Source organism: Anomaloglossus baeobatrachus, chromosome 12, assembly GCF_048569485.1.
Source record: "Anomaloglossus baeobatrachus isolate aAnoBae1 chromosome 12, aAnoBae1.hap1, whole genome shotgun sequence".
In the NCBI taxonomy this organism is placed as follows: domain Eukaryota; kingdom Metazoa; phylum Chordata; class Amphibia; order Anura; family Aromobatidae; genus Anomaloglossus; species Anomaloglossus baeobatrachus.
In genome coordinates this window covers 64,065,467-64,082,164 of record NC_134364.1, presented here as the reverse complement: position 1 = coordinate 64,082,164, position 16,698 = coordinate 64,065,467, and the positions used below count along the sequence as shown (strand labels likewise).

The window sequence follows — 16,698 nt, the reverse complement described above, 5'->3', positions numbered from 1 at the left end:
GGGGGACACAGCACCCACCCTGTTAGCCTGTTGGGCCTTGGTTCTCTCAGTACCTTATTTCGTTATGACTTTCTCATGTTCCTCTGTTGAGGTAAGTTTTTACTGGCTTTTTCTCCTACTGCTTGTGTACTAAAACTGAGACTACCTGGCCCGGCCAGGGGGTGTATACTGCAGAGGAGGAGCTATGCTTTTGCATCTACTTATGCTGCCTATCCATAGGAGGACACTAACACCCATGGTCCTGTGTCCCCTAATGATGGCTAAGAGAAAATGATTTTACGGTGAGTACACAAATTCGTTTTTCTAAAAAAAAATTTATGATATGCTAATGAGCACAGAGACTAGTTGCAAAGGTGTTAATTCCTGCGCTCATTCCGCCCTCTTAGTATGCCCCTGTGGATGTGCTAACATGCTAATGAATGCGCATCGACTTAGGCATGGTCGCTCTCACCTCTCTGCTACAATCTCCATCAGACGTTGGATTTCTTTTCAGTGTGCGTGATCAGAAGTCGTCCCTGGCACTTCCAATCATGCACACTATGAAACCGGTTATATGTGTCCCAGCTTCAAACTTGTGCAGAGAAAGTGGAGTGGTGTTTTAAGGAAGTCTGTCAGCACAGAATGACAGTTCAAACCAAGCACATGTTCAGTTTATCACATTGCGGCCAAACATTTAGGTGCACCTTCCCTCCTACTTGTTTTCCTGTCAATCAAAATAGAGGTAACAAGTAGGTGGGAGGGTGCACCTAAAATGTTTGGCCACATACACTGAACACGTTTGGTTTGAACAGTCATTCTGTGCTGATCGGGTCCCTGTTAAAAGACTATTCTGGCTCTGCTCAGTTCGCACTAGGAGGAGGATAACTATGGCACATCCACGGCTTTGTGCTGTAGATGTTATGGTACTGGTATGTCCCACCTCCTAATCTGGAGGGGAACAGAATACCTGTATAATGGGGATGAGCTGCAACCCCCGACTGCTTTCATATGTGAGCTCCACCATAAACCTTTTTGCAGTGGATAAGCGCAATGTCTCCTCTATCCTCTCGGAGCACCTTCTCTTGGGTGTTGGGTAGTCACATACTTTGCACACAGCTGTGGTATTTCTTTCTGTAGTATTTATTTACATATGAGAACACATTATAAAGTGCATAAGATGCCGGTACAGAGGACCCGGCCGGGAACATCTCCCGCAACGTCACAGCCGCAGGGAGCGGACATTGGCGGTTACAGACGGCTTCTGCCGGTCGCTGGGCTGCAGCATCCGCGGATCAAACACATAGTGGAGGTAGCGGTACGTCTCCTCGGCCTTCTGTTTGCTCACTTTTCCTTTGCTTGCAATCTCGTCTATGGAGCTGTAAAAAAGGAGACAAATGTACAACACAATCTTACACTTTCCAATAATAAAAAGAAGAAAAAAAAAAGTAAAAAAAAAAATCGCAGGAGATAAGTTTGTTGCATCTCTGCAGCCGGCCAGGACAAACTGGTAAATGGATCGGAGCCAAAGCATTTTCTCCACAACGTAGGGGAAATATGCCTGCTCTGTTACTTAGTGATGCAAAGTCAGAAACCAAGGAGCACATCACTATATGCAGAGATCAGAGTGACTGTCACTAGGAACAGAAACTACCCAGCATGTGTTTATTCATACATTTCCAGGAGGAATAATAGAGGCACATGCTTATATATTGTATACATATTCTATAACCGGAGTACTCGCTCACCTGTTCGCCATCTGTCTCACAGAGGGGAAGTGATGACACAAGTTTAGGGCAGTGATGTGGCTGACACTGGGGATGGAGAGGTAGAAGTTGAGCGCCTCCTGCTGGTGCCCTGTCACCTGCGTGGGGACTGTGATCCCTGTGTTTTTCCTCTGCTCCAGGGCAGCGAGCTCTTTCAGCAGTGCTGCAGTCTCTTCTTGGCCTGAGCTGAAAAGGACCTGGACCCCAGCGCTGATCAAGGAGGACAATGTGCTGTCGTAATACTTGGTCCTCTGGAACAGCCGCGATGTCTCACCTGAAAAGGGAAACGTCTGCTATTTATCTCTTGCAACAGCTAAAATCCATGTCCTAGTGCTGGGAGTGCCGCGAGCATCAGTAATCAGGGTGGGACCGGGCAGCAAATGATGCGTTCAGTTCTCCTGTGGAGGCAGTGTAGGTGAAGTATTAGACTATGTGCCCACCGGACAATGTACCCGCGGCTTTTCTGCAGCTGCTCCCTGGAATCCGCAGCTATCCATTGCTGCAGGACAAGTGCGGAAATACCTGCGGAAGTCCCGCCCTGTATCTCCATAGTGGAGGAGCAGGAATTCCACAGGTAATTCTGCAGGAATAATTGACGTGCAGTTACATGCGGCTGCGGGAAATCCACAGCATATTACGCCGCCGCACATACTGCAGCATTGATACAGCACTCCCCAAATCCCATAGGATAACATGAGAAGTGTCTGTAAATCTGTGGGTTTTCTGCAGCAAAATCCGTGGGTACATTGTCCCGTGGGCACATAGCCTAACGCCTCCAGTAGAAAACATGGCTGTGTACATTGGGCCCCACTCATGACACCAAGCACTGAATAGGTTATTTGATGCATCATCATGGCACCACCTACTCATTAGGTTAGCAGTGCTAATGGCACAGCATCTCCCCCCCATATACCAGCTGATCCTATTCTAATAGGACAGGTACGTCATACCTGGGAGGTGAGGATACAATGTGAGCAAAACAGAATACTCTCTTTATAAAGTGTTGCCACTGCCTTACCTGGACTTGTGGTAACATACCTGGCTTCACCCGGTCCTTCTCCACAATGAGACAGACCCTCTCAAACATGCTGTGTAAGTGCTGGATCCGCTCCACCAGTTTACTCCTATTGGCATTGTTGGAAAATTCAGACTGGGATTTCCTCTCTACGGCTAAGCGATTGCTGACAATATAGTCGCAACCCCCCAGGGAGCAGATGTCCACCCTGCACCCGTGCGTAGTCCTCAGATATGTGATAACATCCGGTCCAGATGAGATCTCTCTACTGTCGGCGAGGACGCACAGGGCAGCGCTGCACGAAGAACTCTTCACAGCTGGAGACTCCATCATAGAAGCTGCCCGTGACGATTCTGCTCTTCTGCTGCCATCCTCCAGCTGCCAGGATAAAAAAGAATAAAATGATACTGTGTGAATTACAGCCGAGGGTTTCCAGGCCGGACGCTCCTCTGCGAGATGCACAGTATTAGGCTGAGTGCACATGTCCTATAATCAGCCGTTAAAGCGGATCCTGCAGAGATCCTTTGGGGGGAAAAAAAAAACTATTTTGTCCGCTGTTAAACTGATGTCTGCCAGAACCATTTTTTTTTATTTTAAAAACAATGGAGTCTATGGATAATGGATCCATTAATGGATTACTATTGCATTTGTAACATCCATTTTTTTTTTCTGACAGGATCCGTTTCAAATGGAAGATCTGTTCTCCATAGACTCCAATGTTGAAAAAAACGGATCTGGCCAACATCATTTTGCCAACGGATCTGTGCAGGATCCGTTCTAATGGATGATTACAGGACGTATGAACGATCCGGATTCAGCAATTAATATAAATGGAAAAAAAATAAAAATAAATGAGTGTTTCATACTTACTGAGACTCTGTGTCATGGCGGCACACTGCTTCCGGGTCACGCTTTCACTTCCTGTGCACGCAATCACACAGCTTTCCATGTTTTCCCTGCCCACCGGCCGTCCTCTCAGCTGTGATTGGTTGCAGGCTGACACGCCCCCAGCCTGTGACAGCTCTGCCGCGGTCATCGCTTATCGCAGCTCAGTAATAGGCTGCACTCAGAGCAGGCAGTTGTGCTCTAAGGCTGCTCGCTCTGAGATGTAGCAGAGCTGAAGCGGCGTGGGACTTCTGTGGATTTCGTCAGAGCTGCAGGGTGTTTGGGCTTAATAAAGAGGTGAAGCAGGGGTGTTTTGTACTTTATTTCCAATAAAGGATTGTTCTCTGTGTCTGTGTTTATTTACGGTCACTTACAGGTTTGTGTGATGCAGGTATCTGATAGACGTTGGCGCCATCACACAAAGCTAGGGTTTAGCAGCAGCCGTGCGCCGCTATTAACCCCCTGCTATTACCCGACTGGCACCGCATCACGCCTCCGGGAAGAGCCGGTATCGCACAACAGTATGGTCACATCTAATAGATGCGCCAATACTGGGCAGCTGCAGGCTGAGGATATATCAGCCCCCAGCCGGCATCATCATGGCTGGGGATGAAAACTGGGGAAACCGCACGTCTTCTTTTTTTTTTTTATTTATTTAAAAAAAAAAAAAAAGCAAGTGTTTTTTTTCTACGCCGCAGTCACACTTGTGAGGAATTCCCGCAAGTGACATTGCAGAACAGCTGCAAACTTCTCACAGGAGCGTGCATGTGTTTCTAGGTACATGCACGCTCATGTTCAGAGAGGAATATGGTATAAAATTCCAGGCGTCAAATTTGCATCCCTTGGCCCCCAAAAATAAATAAAAAAAAAAAAATTCTGCCAGCAGGTGGAAATATGGTGCTGAAAGCTGGTGCAGACGATTTCAGCACCAAATGTGCACCTCTTGGCAAAAAAATGCGGCAAACAAATTGCGTCAAAACACCACTTTTTTTTTCCAGGAGGTGTAGATTGGATGCAGGAATATGGTGTAAAAATCTCAGCATCAAATTTGCATCCCTGGGCCCCCAAAAATAAGAAAAAAAAAATTCTGCCGGCAGGTGGAAATTTGGTGCTGAAAGCTGGTGCAGACCATTTCAGCACCAAATGTGCACCTCCTGGCAAAAAAACGTGGCAAAAATCGCGGAAAAATAACCGCGGCAAAAAAATTGCGTCAAAACACCACGGTTTTTTGCCAGGAGGTGTAGATTGGATGCAGGGATATGGTATAAAAATTTCAGCACAAAATCTGCATCTCTTGGCCAAAAAAACTGATTTTTCTTCTAGGAGATACAGGTCTGTGAACTCAGTGACCTCCACCTGAGGTCAGGTTACCTGCGATCACAGATGAAGGACCGTGGGAACCTCCAGCTGTGACCGCAAATGACCTGAGTTACGTCACCGCTCAATGCGCAGCTCATTCATTCTCTGGAGCTCACAGAGAGCGGTCGGTCGTGCCGCTCTCCGTGATATTCAGATGTAGCAGGGCTGAAGCGGCGTGGGACTTCTGTGGATTACGTTGGAGCTGCAGTGTATTTGGAAGTTAATAAAGAGGTGAAGGAGGGGATGTTTGTATTTTATTCCAAATAAAGGATTTTTCTGTGTGTCTGTTTATTTACTGTCACAGGTTAGTGTGATGCAGGTATCTGATAGACGCCTGTGCCATCACACTAACCTAGGGTTTAGCAGCAGCCATGTGCCGCTATTACCCCGACTGGCACCACATCATGCCTGCGGTAAGAGCCAGTAGCGCACACCGGTATGGTCACATCTAATAAATGCAGCACTACCGGGCGGCTGCGGGCTGGAATACCAGCCCCCGGCCGGTGTTATCTTTGCTGGGGATGAAAATGGAACCACACGTCGGGTTTTTTTTTTTTTTACTTTCACCAGAATCACACATGCGAGGGGCTCACGCGAGTCTGCCATGGCAGCAGCCGGCAGCCTGCACGTGTGACTCTGGGCACTGTATACACAGCACAGATACAACGTGACAGCTGGGGCTGCAGCCGAGCGCTATAACTGTGCTGCCGAGTGCAGAGTGCTTATTTTTACCACCGTGAACTAACCGACAGACTGTACTGCTTTCCCCGCGCACCGGTTGTCCTGGCGCCTGTGATTGGTTGCAGTTAGCTGACACTGGTGGGGGCGCGTCTAGCTGCAACCAACACGTGCCGGTGGGCGGGGAAAACAATGAATATTGAATTATTGGCTCTGGAAGGTAACAGCATGACCCGGAAGGAGTGTGCCGCCATGACAGCGCCTCAGTGAGTATGCCACGCTCGCTCCTAGCCGCTCCACAAACGTTTTTAACCTCTGGATTCCGGTCCACATTGACTTATATGGGCACCAGATTCCAGAGCGGATCGGACTCTTTTTTTTTTTTTTTTTTATCTGGCAGTGATCCGCCGGTACCAGATTATTGGCCGTCCGATCAACTCTACTCAAGACACAAGCTGAAGTGCAGCTATGTCACATACATGTGAATAAGAGTTTATGGTAATGGAGAAACCCAGAACATTACCTCCCTCAACCTCTAATGCTTCAGGAATACCACAAATCTGCCCAATCTAAGATCGATCAAAGATGCACAGTATAGTTTCTGTATGTCTACCATTAGGGGGAGCTCCCCACATACAGAGATACATGATAAGGGTCTGTATGCAGTAAGCCCCCCCCTAGTGGTAACTGCAGACAGGGATACAAAAAAATCTGCAACCACCTGCTCCCTGCATACATAGCTGCAGGATAAGATTCTGTTTGCGGCCTCCACTAGGGGGAGCTTCCTGTATACAGAGATATGATAATATTCTGTCTGCAGCAGGCACTAGGGGGAGCCCTCTGTATACAGAGATACATGAAGAGATTCTGCCTTTAGCTACCACTAGCGGGAACTCCCTATATACAGAGATACATAACATTCTGTTTGCAGCCAACCACTAGGGAGAGCACCCTGTATACAAATAGATATATGATCCTGTTTGCAGCCACCACTAGGGGGAGCTCCCTGCACAGATACACATGATAAGATTCTGTATTTAAGAAATTGTGAAACTATGTATTGGTAACAACTCTGCAGTAGGGTTTTCTAGTGTCTTAAATATTAATCTGTATAATCCCACCTCTAATAAGTAGAAGATTTTGGATGCTCACCTTCACCGGAGAACGGATAATTCCATTAGATGTCCCAGGTCTATTGATGCTGAATGAAGATCGTACTTTTGGCTGAAAATCGAGCTCGTTGGACAGAGAGGCTTGGAGATTCAGCCGTATCTGGCACTGATCGTTCAGGGGAACATCAAACTCCTTCTTGTCCGCTCCCGATCCTTTATGATTTATTGTAGCTCCATCTGGTGTTGGTTTGGTGAAAGATGATATCTGAGTTGTAGACCTGACCTTAGACCTGGAAGTCTCCCCTGGTTCCTCATCACTGGAGTCATCCAAGACAATGATCCGCCGTTTCTTTTTCACCAATAGTTGTCCCTTCTTGGTCGGAGTATCTTTCAGTTTTAACCTTCGTCGTGTGTGATATTGTTTTCTTCCATCAACAAAACTGTCCTCCTGCAGAAGATCGGGGTCAACCTGAACCTCCTCCTCTGTGCTGGACCTTTCTTCTTCATCCTCCTCATCTTCAACGCAGAAGCTATCCTCCATGTAACCTTCATCCTGTTCTGGAATCTAAAGGCAATACGAGAAGAACTGGCATTAGGTTATGGACACGAGGGGAACAAACTGTGTGAGGTGTGAGACAGATCCCTTCTCTTTAATAGGATGGTGGACCTGAAAAACCCCTACTGCCCACCCCAACAATCCTCAGTTCTGGGAACCCTCGGATACGCGTGTGTGAGATATATACACAGTGTTTCCACCCATATCCTGTTCACCGCCATTAACTTGAGAACGGCGGCAGCTATAGGCATAGAAGTGGTGTCTAGGTATAGTAAAGTAGCCATGCGGTATGCAATGAAACCACCTATAGCGCCACCTGGTGGAAAACAACGGAGTAAGCATTTTTATCTTGAAAGCGCAACGAGATAGAGAAAGAAGGGAATTTTGTTACTTACCGTAAATTCCTTTTCTTCTAGCTCTTATTGGGAGACCCAGACGATTGGGTGTATAGCACTGCCTCCGGAGGCCACACAAAGCAATTACACTAAAAAGTGTAAGGCCCCTCCCCTTCTGGCTATACACCCCCAGTGGGATCACTGGCTCACCAGTTTTAGTGCAAAAGCAAGAAGGAGGAAAGCCAATAACTGGTTTAAACAAATTCACTCCGAGTAACATCGGAGAACTGAAAACCGTTCAACATGAACAACATGTGTACCCGCAAACAAACCAAAAATCCCGAAGGACAACAGGGCGGGTGCTGGGTCTCCCAATAAGAGCTAGAAGAAAAGGAATTTACGGTAAGTAACAAAATTCCCTTCTTCTTCGGCGCTCTATTGGGAGACCCAGACGATTGGGACGTCCAAAAGCTGTCCCTGGGTGGGTAAAGAAATACCTCATGTTAGAGCTGCAAGACAGCCCTCCCCTACGGGGAGGCAACTGCCGCCTGCAGGACTCTTCTACCTAGGCTGGCGTCCGCCGAAGCATAGGTATGCACCTGATAATGTTTGGTGAAAGTGTGCAGACTCGACCAGGTAGCTGCCTGGCACACCTGTTGAGCCGTAGCCTGGTGTCGCAATGCCCAGGACGCACCCACGGCTCTGGTAGAATGGGCCTTCAGCCCTGATGGAACCTGAAGCCCCGCAGAACGGTAGGCTTCAAGAATTGGTTCTTTGATCCATCGAGCCAGGGTGGCCTTAGAAGCCTGCGACCCTTTGCGCTGACCAGCGACAAGGACAAAGAGTGCATCCGAACGGCGCAGGGGCGCTGTGCGGGAAATGTAGATTCTGAGTGCTCTCACCAGATCTAACAAATGTAAATCCTTCTCATACCGATGAACTGCATGAGGACAAAACGAAGGCAAAAAAATATCCTGATTAAGATGAAAAGAGGATACCACCTTCGGGAGAAACTCCTGAATGGGGCGCAGCACTACCTTGTCCTGGTGGAAGACCAGGAAGGGAGCCTTGGAAGACAACGCTGCTAGCTCAGACACTCTCCGAAGAGATGTGATCGCTACCAGAAAAGCCACTTTCTGTGAAAGTCTAGAAAGTGAAACCTCCTTCAGAGGCTCGAAGGGCGGCTTCTGGAGGGCAACTAGTACCCTGTTCAGATCCCATGGATCTAACGGCCGCTTGTACGGGGGAACGATATGGCAAACCCCCTGTAGGAACGTGCGCACCTTAGAAAGTCGTGCTAGACGCTTCTGAAAAAAGACGGATAGCGCCGAGACCTGTCCTTTAAGGGAGCCGAGCGACAAAACCTTTTCTAACCCCGATTGCAGGAAAGAAAGAAGGGTAGGTAATGCAAATGGCCAGGGAGACACTCCCTGAGCAGAGCACCAGGATAAGAATATCCTCCACGTTCTGTGGTAGATCTTAGCAGACGTGGGCTTTCTAGCCTGTCTCATGGTGGCAACGACCCCTTGGGATAAGCCTGAAGACGCTAGGATCCAGGACTCAATGGCCACGCAGTCAGGTTGAGGGCCGCAGAATTCCGATGGAAAAACGGCCCTTGGGACAGTAAGTCTGGTCGGTCTGGAAGTGCCCACGGTTGGCCGACCGTGAGATGCCACAGATCCGGATACCACGCCCTCCTCGGCCAGTCTGGAGCGACGAGTATGACGCGGCTGCAGTCGGATCTAATCTTGCGTAGCACTCTGGGCAGGAGTGCCAGAGGTGGAAACACATAAGGGAGCCGGAACTGCGACCAATCTTGCACTAGGGCGTCTGCTGCTAGAGCTCTTTGATCGCGAGACCGTGCCATGAATGTTGGGACCTTGTTGTTGTGCCGGGACGCCATTAGGTCGACGTCCGGCCTTCCCCATCGGCGACAGATTTCCTGAAACACGTCCGGGTGAAGGGACCATTCCCCTGCGTCCATGCCCTGGCGACTGAGGAAGTCTGCTTCCCAGTTTTCTACGCTGGGGATGTGAACTGCGGATATGGTGGAGGCCGTGGCTTCCACCCACATCATAATGCGCCGGACCTCCTGGAAGGCTTGCCGACTGCGAGTCCCTCCTTGGTGATTGATGTATGCCACCGCTGTGGAGTTGTCCGATTGAATTCGGATCTGCTTCCCTTCCAGCCACTGCTGGAAGGCCAGTAGGGCAAGATACACTGCCCTGATCTCCAGAACATTGATCTGAAGGGTGGACTCCTGCTGAGTCCACGTACCCTGAGCCCTGTGGTGGAGAAAAACTGCTCCCCACCCTGACAGACTCGCGTCTGTCGTGACCACCGCCCAGGACGGTGGTAGGAAGGATCTTCCCTGTGATAATGAGGTGGACAGGAGCCACCACTGCAGAGAGTCCTTGGCCGTCTGGGAAAGGGAGACTTTCCTGTCCAGGGATGTCGACTTCCCGTCCCATTGGCGGAGAATGTCCCATTGAAGTGGACGCAGATGAAACTGCGCAAACGGAACCGCCTCTATTGCCGCCACCATCTTCCCGAGGAAGTGCATGAGGCGTCTTAAGGAGTGCGACTGACTTTGAAGGAGAGCCTGCACCCCTGTCTGTAGTGACCGCTGCTTGCTCAGCGGAAGCTTCACTATCGCTGAGAGAGTATGAAACTCCATGCCAAGATACGTTAGTGATTGGGTCGGTGACAGATTTGACTTTGGGAAGTTGATGATCCACCCGAACGCCTGGAGAGTCTCCAGTGCAAAATTCAGGCTGAGTTGGCATGCCTCCTGAGAGGGTGCCTTGACCAGTAGATCGTCCAAGTAAGGGATCACAGAGTGTCCGTGAGAGTGCAAGACTGCTACCACTGCTGCCATGATCTTGGTGAACACCCGGGGGGCTGTCGCCAGACCAAATGGCAGAGCCACGAACTGAAGATGTTCGTCTCCTATCACGAAGCGTAGAAAGCGTTGGTGCTCTGTAGCAATCGGCACGTGGAGATAAGCATCTTTGATGTCTATTGATGCTAGGAAATCTCCTTGGGACATTGAGGCAATGACTGAGCGGAGGGATTCCATCCGGAACCGCCTGGCGTTCACATGCTTGTTGAGCAGTTTTAGGTCCAGAACAGGACGGAAGGAGCCGTCCTTTTTTGGAACCACAAAGAGATTGGAGTAAAATCCTCGCCCCCTTTCCAGAGGGGGGACAGGGATCACGACTCCTTCTGCTCTTAGATAGTCCACCGCCTGCAGCAGGGCATCTGCTCGGTTGGGGTGTGGGGAGGTTCTGAAGAACCGAAGTGGAGGCCGAGAACTGAACTCGATTCTGTACCCGCGAGACAAAATGTCTGTTACCCACCGGTCTTTGACCTGTGACAGCCAAATGTCGCAAAAGCGGGAGAGCCTGCCACCGACCGAGGATGCGGAGGGCGGAGGCCGAAAGTCATGAGGTAGCCGCCTTGGAAGCGGTTCCTCCATTTGCTTTCCTGGGGCGTGAGTGAGCCCGCCAGGAATCTGAGCTCCCTTGTCCTTTCTGAGTCCCTTTGGACGAGGAGAATTGGGGCTTGCCCGAGCCTCGAAAGGACCGAAACCTCGACTGCCACTTTTTCTGTTGAGGTTTACTTGCTCTGGGCTGTGGCAAGGAAGAGTCCTTGCCCTTGGACTGTTTTATGATTTCAGCCAATGGCTCACCAAACAGTCTGTCTCTAGATAATGGCAAGCTGGTTAAACATTTTTTGGAACCAGCATCTGCTTTCCAGTCCTTTAACCATAAGGCTCTGCGCAAAACCACAGAATTGGCGGCCGCCATAGAGGTACGGCTCGTAGATTCTAGGACAGCATTGATAGCATAGGTCGCAAACGCAGACATTTGCGAAGTTAGGGACGCCACCTGCGGTACTGCTGGATGCATGATAGCATCCACCTGTGCCAGACCAGCTGAAATAGCTTGGAGTGCCCACACGGCCGCGAATGCTGGAGCAAACGACGCGCCGATAGCTTCGTAGACAGATTCCAACCAAAGGTCCATCTGTCTGTCGTTGGCATCTTTAAGTGAAGCGCCATCCTCTACTGCGACTATGGATCTAGCCGCAAGCTTGGAAATTGGGGGATCCACCTTTGGGCACTGGGTCCAGCGTTTGGCTACTTCAGAGGGAAAAGGATAACGGGTATCCTTAGAACGTTTAGAGAAACGCTTGTCTGGATGAGCGTCGTGCTTCTGGATTGATTCTCTGAAGTCAGAGTGGTCCAAAAAAGCACTTAATTTACGCTTGGGATACAGGAAATGGAACTTCTCCTGCTGTGCAGCTGCCTCCTCTGCAGAAGGGGCTGGGGGAGAAATATCCAACAGTCTATTAATGGCCGATATAAGGTCATTAACCATGGCGTCACCATCAGGGGCATCCAGATTGAGAGGGGCCTCAGGATTAGAATCCTGATCCCCGTCCTCAGTCTCATCACAGAGAGATTCTTCTCGCTGAGACCCTGAGCAGTGTGATGACGTGGAGGGTCTTTCCCAGCGAGCTCGCTTAGGCTGCCTGGGACTGTCATCTGAGTCAGAGACTTCAGCTTGTGATGCCTGAGACCCCCTTGAAGTACGGATTAGTTCCAACTGAGGGGGACCAGAGAGCATAGCCACAGCAGTGTCCATGGTCTGAGGAACTGGCCTGGCCTGCAAGGTCTCCAGGATTTTTGTCATGGCCTCAGACATCTTATCAGCAAACACTGCAAAGTCTGTCCCCGTCACCGGGGCAGGGTTCACAGGCGTCGCTGCCTGGGCTACCACCACAATAGGCTCTGGCTGACGAAGTGCCACTGGGACTGAACATTGCACACAATGTGAATCATTGGAGCCTGCCGGTAGAGCAGCCCCACATGCAGTACAAACAGTGCACACAGCCCGTGCCTTGGCAGCCTTGCGTTTTGCGGATGACATGTTGCTGCCTCCTCAGAGCAGTACAGGGTGTCCAGCCAAGAAGCGACCTACAGTGCAACTATATATATATATATATATGGTACCAAGAAAAAAGTACACTAATATGTCACTGAGGCACTAGAGGGGCCAGCACTACTGTGCAGCTTACCGCCCGCTTAGGAGCGGTGTGTGGTCGCCAGAAATCCCTCTAGTCTGGGTCTCCCAGAGCCTGCTGCCTCTCCCCAGCCAGATCGCATGTGTAATGGCTGCCGGCGTCCTTGTGGAGAGGGGGGGCGGGCCCTGGGCGTACACCGACGAAGAGCGGGAAGTCTGCTTCCCCTTGTGCCTAGTGAGAGGGCTGGAGCATGTAAATAAAGCTCCAGCCCTCGGCGCTGCCTATTGAGCAGCGTCTCTCCCCTACCCTGATTGACAGGGTGGGGGCGGGAACGAAGCGGCGCTAGGCCGCAGAAGCCGGGGGCTAAAGTTAGAAGCGCCGCCGCCGTAAAAGCGCGGTCGGCGCAAAGCCCCCGGCGCACCATAAGTCGCAGCTGCGCCGCCGCTCCAGGAGCGGTCGGCGCAGTAGTTCCCAATACACAACGTCACCCAGCAAAGCTGCAGTGACCTAACCCCCAGCGTACATCGCCACTGTCCCCGGCGCACTACAACGCTCAGCAGGCCCTGAGAGTGTCCGTGCCTGCCGGGGACACAGAGTACCTGAAAGTTGCAGGACCTTGTCCCTGAACGGCACTCCCGCTCCCAATCCAGCAGGTTCTATGGGTCTGTGGATGGAGCCCGGCCCCAGGGCTTGGGGGCCGGCAAGATCCCACTTCCACAGAGCCCTAAGGGGATGTGGAAGGAAAACAGCATGTGGGCTCCAGCCTCCGTACCAGCAATAGGTACCTCAACCTTACAAGCACCAACCGCGGGTGAGAAGGGAGCATGCTGGGGGCCCTATATGGGCCCTCTTTTCTTCCATCCGATAGAGCCAGCAGCTACTGCTGACTACAAACAGTGGAGCTATGCGTGGATGTCTGACCTCCTTCGCACAAAGCAGAAAACTGGTGAGCCAGTGATCCCACTGGGGGTGTATAGCCAGAAGGGGAGGGGCCTTACACTTTTTAGTGTAATTGCTTTGTGTGGCCTCCGGAGGCAGTGCTATACACCCAATCGTCTGGGTCTCCCAATAGAGCGCCGAAGAAAAAAGTGAATTACAAAGTTGTAGGGCATCATCAATTCAATACGAATCGACATCTTGCATACAGAAATGCTATGAAACCCATGACCCCCCCCCCCCCAAAAAAAAACATTGAACGCTGGTCACGCATATGGCACTCATTTAACTTTGATGCTCAGTGGCCCCCGTCAGCTGCAATGCACATCTGGACTCTGCACAGCATACTGTATCTTGCTGCACGTTGTGCAATATGGTAGGTGACACGTTTGCACAAGCATCTGTGATACGTCGTCGTAGGTCCTGCAATGTTGGTGGACGGGTCGCATACACCTGCTGTTTGATGTGACCTCACAGAAAGAAGGAAAGAAGTCCAATGGGGTCAGATCATGTGAGTGTGGAGGCCACTCCACACAGCCACCATACCCAATGACTTGTAGGAAGGTCTCCATGAGGTATCGCTTCACGTCCGCAGCCTTGTGAGTTTTACACATTCTATTCAAATGATTTTTATTAGGTTTTGTAGTTAACAAATCTTGAAGTCAGCGTTACAAAAAACTTAAGGACATAAATATAGTAATAACAAGGTTAAGAAAATGCACATAAATCACCCCAACAGGTTATCTTTGAGATTCTACAAACCGCTAAAGTGCACATATTGTCCATGATTAGTACCCACCTGGGAGAAAACGGCCATACTCTGCCTCTTGTGCACCAGCTTAAACCTGTTACCAACAGCGGGGTTGCGTACAGACTTCAGGTATACGCCGTGCATCTCAGAGTCTGGAAAGCAAAAACATTACATCTAGGTCAATTGAGCGTATCAACCCCTGCCGTACGCCGCCTGCTGACTTTCTGTGAGGCCACCATCAGAATTTGGAAGGTCCTTCTTAATATATTGACTGGAGATGTCATTTAGGACTAGACTAGTGCAATAAAAGCAATGATCCTTTTCTGACACCACACTTTCCCCCTCCTCCAGATCCAACAAAACCACCAAAGCCTTGAACATGCCGCTGACCGGCCAAGACCGTAACTTTCCGCCTTATTGCGCTTACCATTTAAGCCCTGAGACAGCTGGGTGTTATCGTTCAGAAAGCCCACCAGTGACGTGTCCTGCTCGTCCTCCGAATCGCTCTTCTCATCCGAAGACACAAATTCAGCATCTTCTGAAGAAAGTTCGGCCTCGTCATCGAAGAACTGCCTGGCTTCACGCTGCAAGAGGGAGAAGAACAGATACCGATCATCTGACCGCAGATTATTATAGAAAAAAGAGAATTTTGTTTACTTACCGTAAATTCTTTTTCTTATAGTTCCGACATGGGAGACCCAGACCATGGGTGTATAGCTACTGCCTCCGGAGGACACACAAAGTACTACACTAAAAGTGTAGCTCCTCCCTCCGAGCATATACACTCCCCGGATGACAAATCCAACCAGTTTAGTGCCAAAGCTGAAGGAGGACATCCACCCATAAGTAGAGATAGAGTAAAACCCGGAATAACCGGAACCTCTGTCTACAACAACAGCCGGTGAAAACACACGGAACAAGAAAGCTGCCAACAGGCAACAGGGAGGGTGCTCGGTCTCCCATGTCGGAACTATAAGAAAAAGAATTTACGGTAAGTAAACAAAATTCTCTTTTTCTTCATCGTTCCTTATGGGAGACCCAGACCATGGGACGTCTCAAAGCAGTCCATGGGTGGGAAATAAACAGAAACTGAGAAGTAGGCGAGACCTAACTTCACAAATGGGCGACAGCCGTCCGAAGGATGCGTCTGCCCAAGCTCGCAACTGCCGAAGCATGAGCATGCACTTGGTAGTGCTTCGAAAAAGTGTGCAGACTAGACCAAGTGGCAGCCTGACAGACCTGCTGAGCCGTAGCCCAAGAGGCACCGACAGCTCTGGTCGAGTGCGCCTTAAACCCCGGCGGGGGAGGCACCTGAGAACATTGGTAGGCATCGGATATGGCCGACCTAATCCAACGAGCTAGGGTCGGTTTAGAAGCCGAGAGACCCTTGCGCTGACCTGTGGTCAGCACAAAAAGAGAGGTGCACCGCCTGAAAAAAACAGCGGTGACACAGATCCGGAGCGTCCGCACCAAATCTAAAGCATGCAACGCTTTCTCAAAGCGATGCACAGGGGCCGAACAAAGGGAGGACAATGAAATGTCCTGGTTAAGGTGGAAAGGAGACACCACCTTAGGGAGAAGGCTCGGAGTCGGACGGAGAACCACCTTATCTTGGTGAAAGAAACCAAAAAAGGGTGACTCCGAAGAGAGCACAGTCAAATCAGAGACTCTCCTGAGAGAAATTATGGCCACCAGAAAGACCACTTTCTGTGAAAGACGAAACAACGAAACCTCCCTAAGAGGCTCAAAGGGGGGTTACTGTAAGGCCATGAGGACCAGATTAAGGTCTCAGGGATCCAGAGACCGCCGGTAAGGCGGAATGATGTGAGATGCGCCCTGCATGAAGGTGCGCATCTGGGCCAGCCGGGCGATACGCCGCTGGAACAACGCTGACAGAGCCGAAACCTGTCCCTTGAGGGAATTGAGGGACAGTCCTAGCTGCAGGCCGGACTGTAGAAGGACAGGATGGTCGGCAAGGAAAAACGGCCAAGGAGCATGGCCGGAAGAACGACACCAGGACAGGAAAATTCTCCAAGTCCTGTGGTAAATCCTGGCCGAGGAAGACTTCCGAGCCTGAGTCATAGTGAAGATGACCTCGGAAGGAATGCCTGAAGCCGTAAGGATTCAGGGCTCAAGAGCCACGCCGTCAGTCTGAGAGCCGCAGAATTCTGGCGGAAAACGGACCTTGTGAGAGAAGGTCTGGGCGGTCCGGGAGATGCCACAGCACCTCTACGGACAGACGGAGCAGGTCTGGGGACCAAGCTCGCCTGGGCCAGTCTGGGGCGATAAGTACGACCCGAC

The 16,698-nt window shown here is 50.4% G+C and overlaps 1 protein-coding gene across 1 annotated transcript in view; it reads right to left on the bottom strand.

Moving 5' to 3' along the window:
- Nucleotides 1-1,103: 1,103 nt before the first annotated feature.
- LOC142257975 (Fanconi anemia group M protein-like) overlaps nt 1,104-16,698 on the bottom strand; it is a 127,582-nt gene continuing 111,987 nt past the window's right edge. The window contains exons 18-23 of the mRNA XM_075330316.1: nt 14,825-14,981; nt 14,446-14,549; nt 6,832-7,356; nt 2,781-3,135; nt 1,725-2,016; nt 1,104-1,355 (exon numbers count right to left, since the gene is read on the bottom strand). Coding sequence (XP_075186431.1) covers nt 1,199-1,355; nt 1,725-2,016; nt 2,781-3,135; nt 6,832-7,356; nt 14,446-14,549; nt 14,825-14,981 — 1,590 coding nt within the window. The 3' untranslated portion in view covers nt 1,104-1,198. The remainder of the gene's footprint in view (nt 1,356-1,724; nt 2,017-2,780; nt 3,136-6,831; nt 7,357-14,445; nt 14,550-14,824; nt 14,982-16,698) is intronic.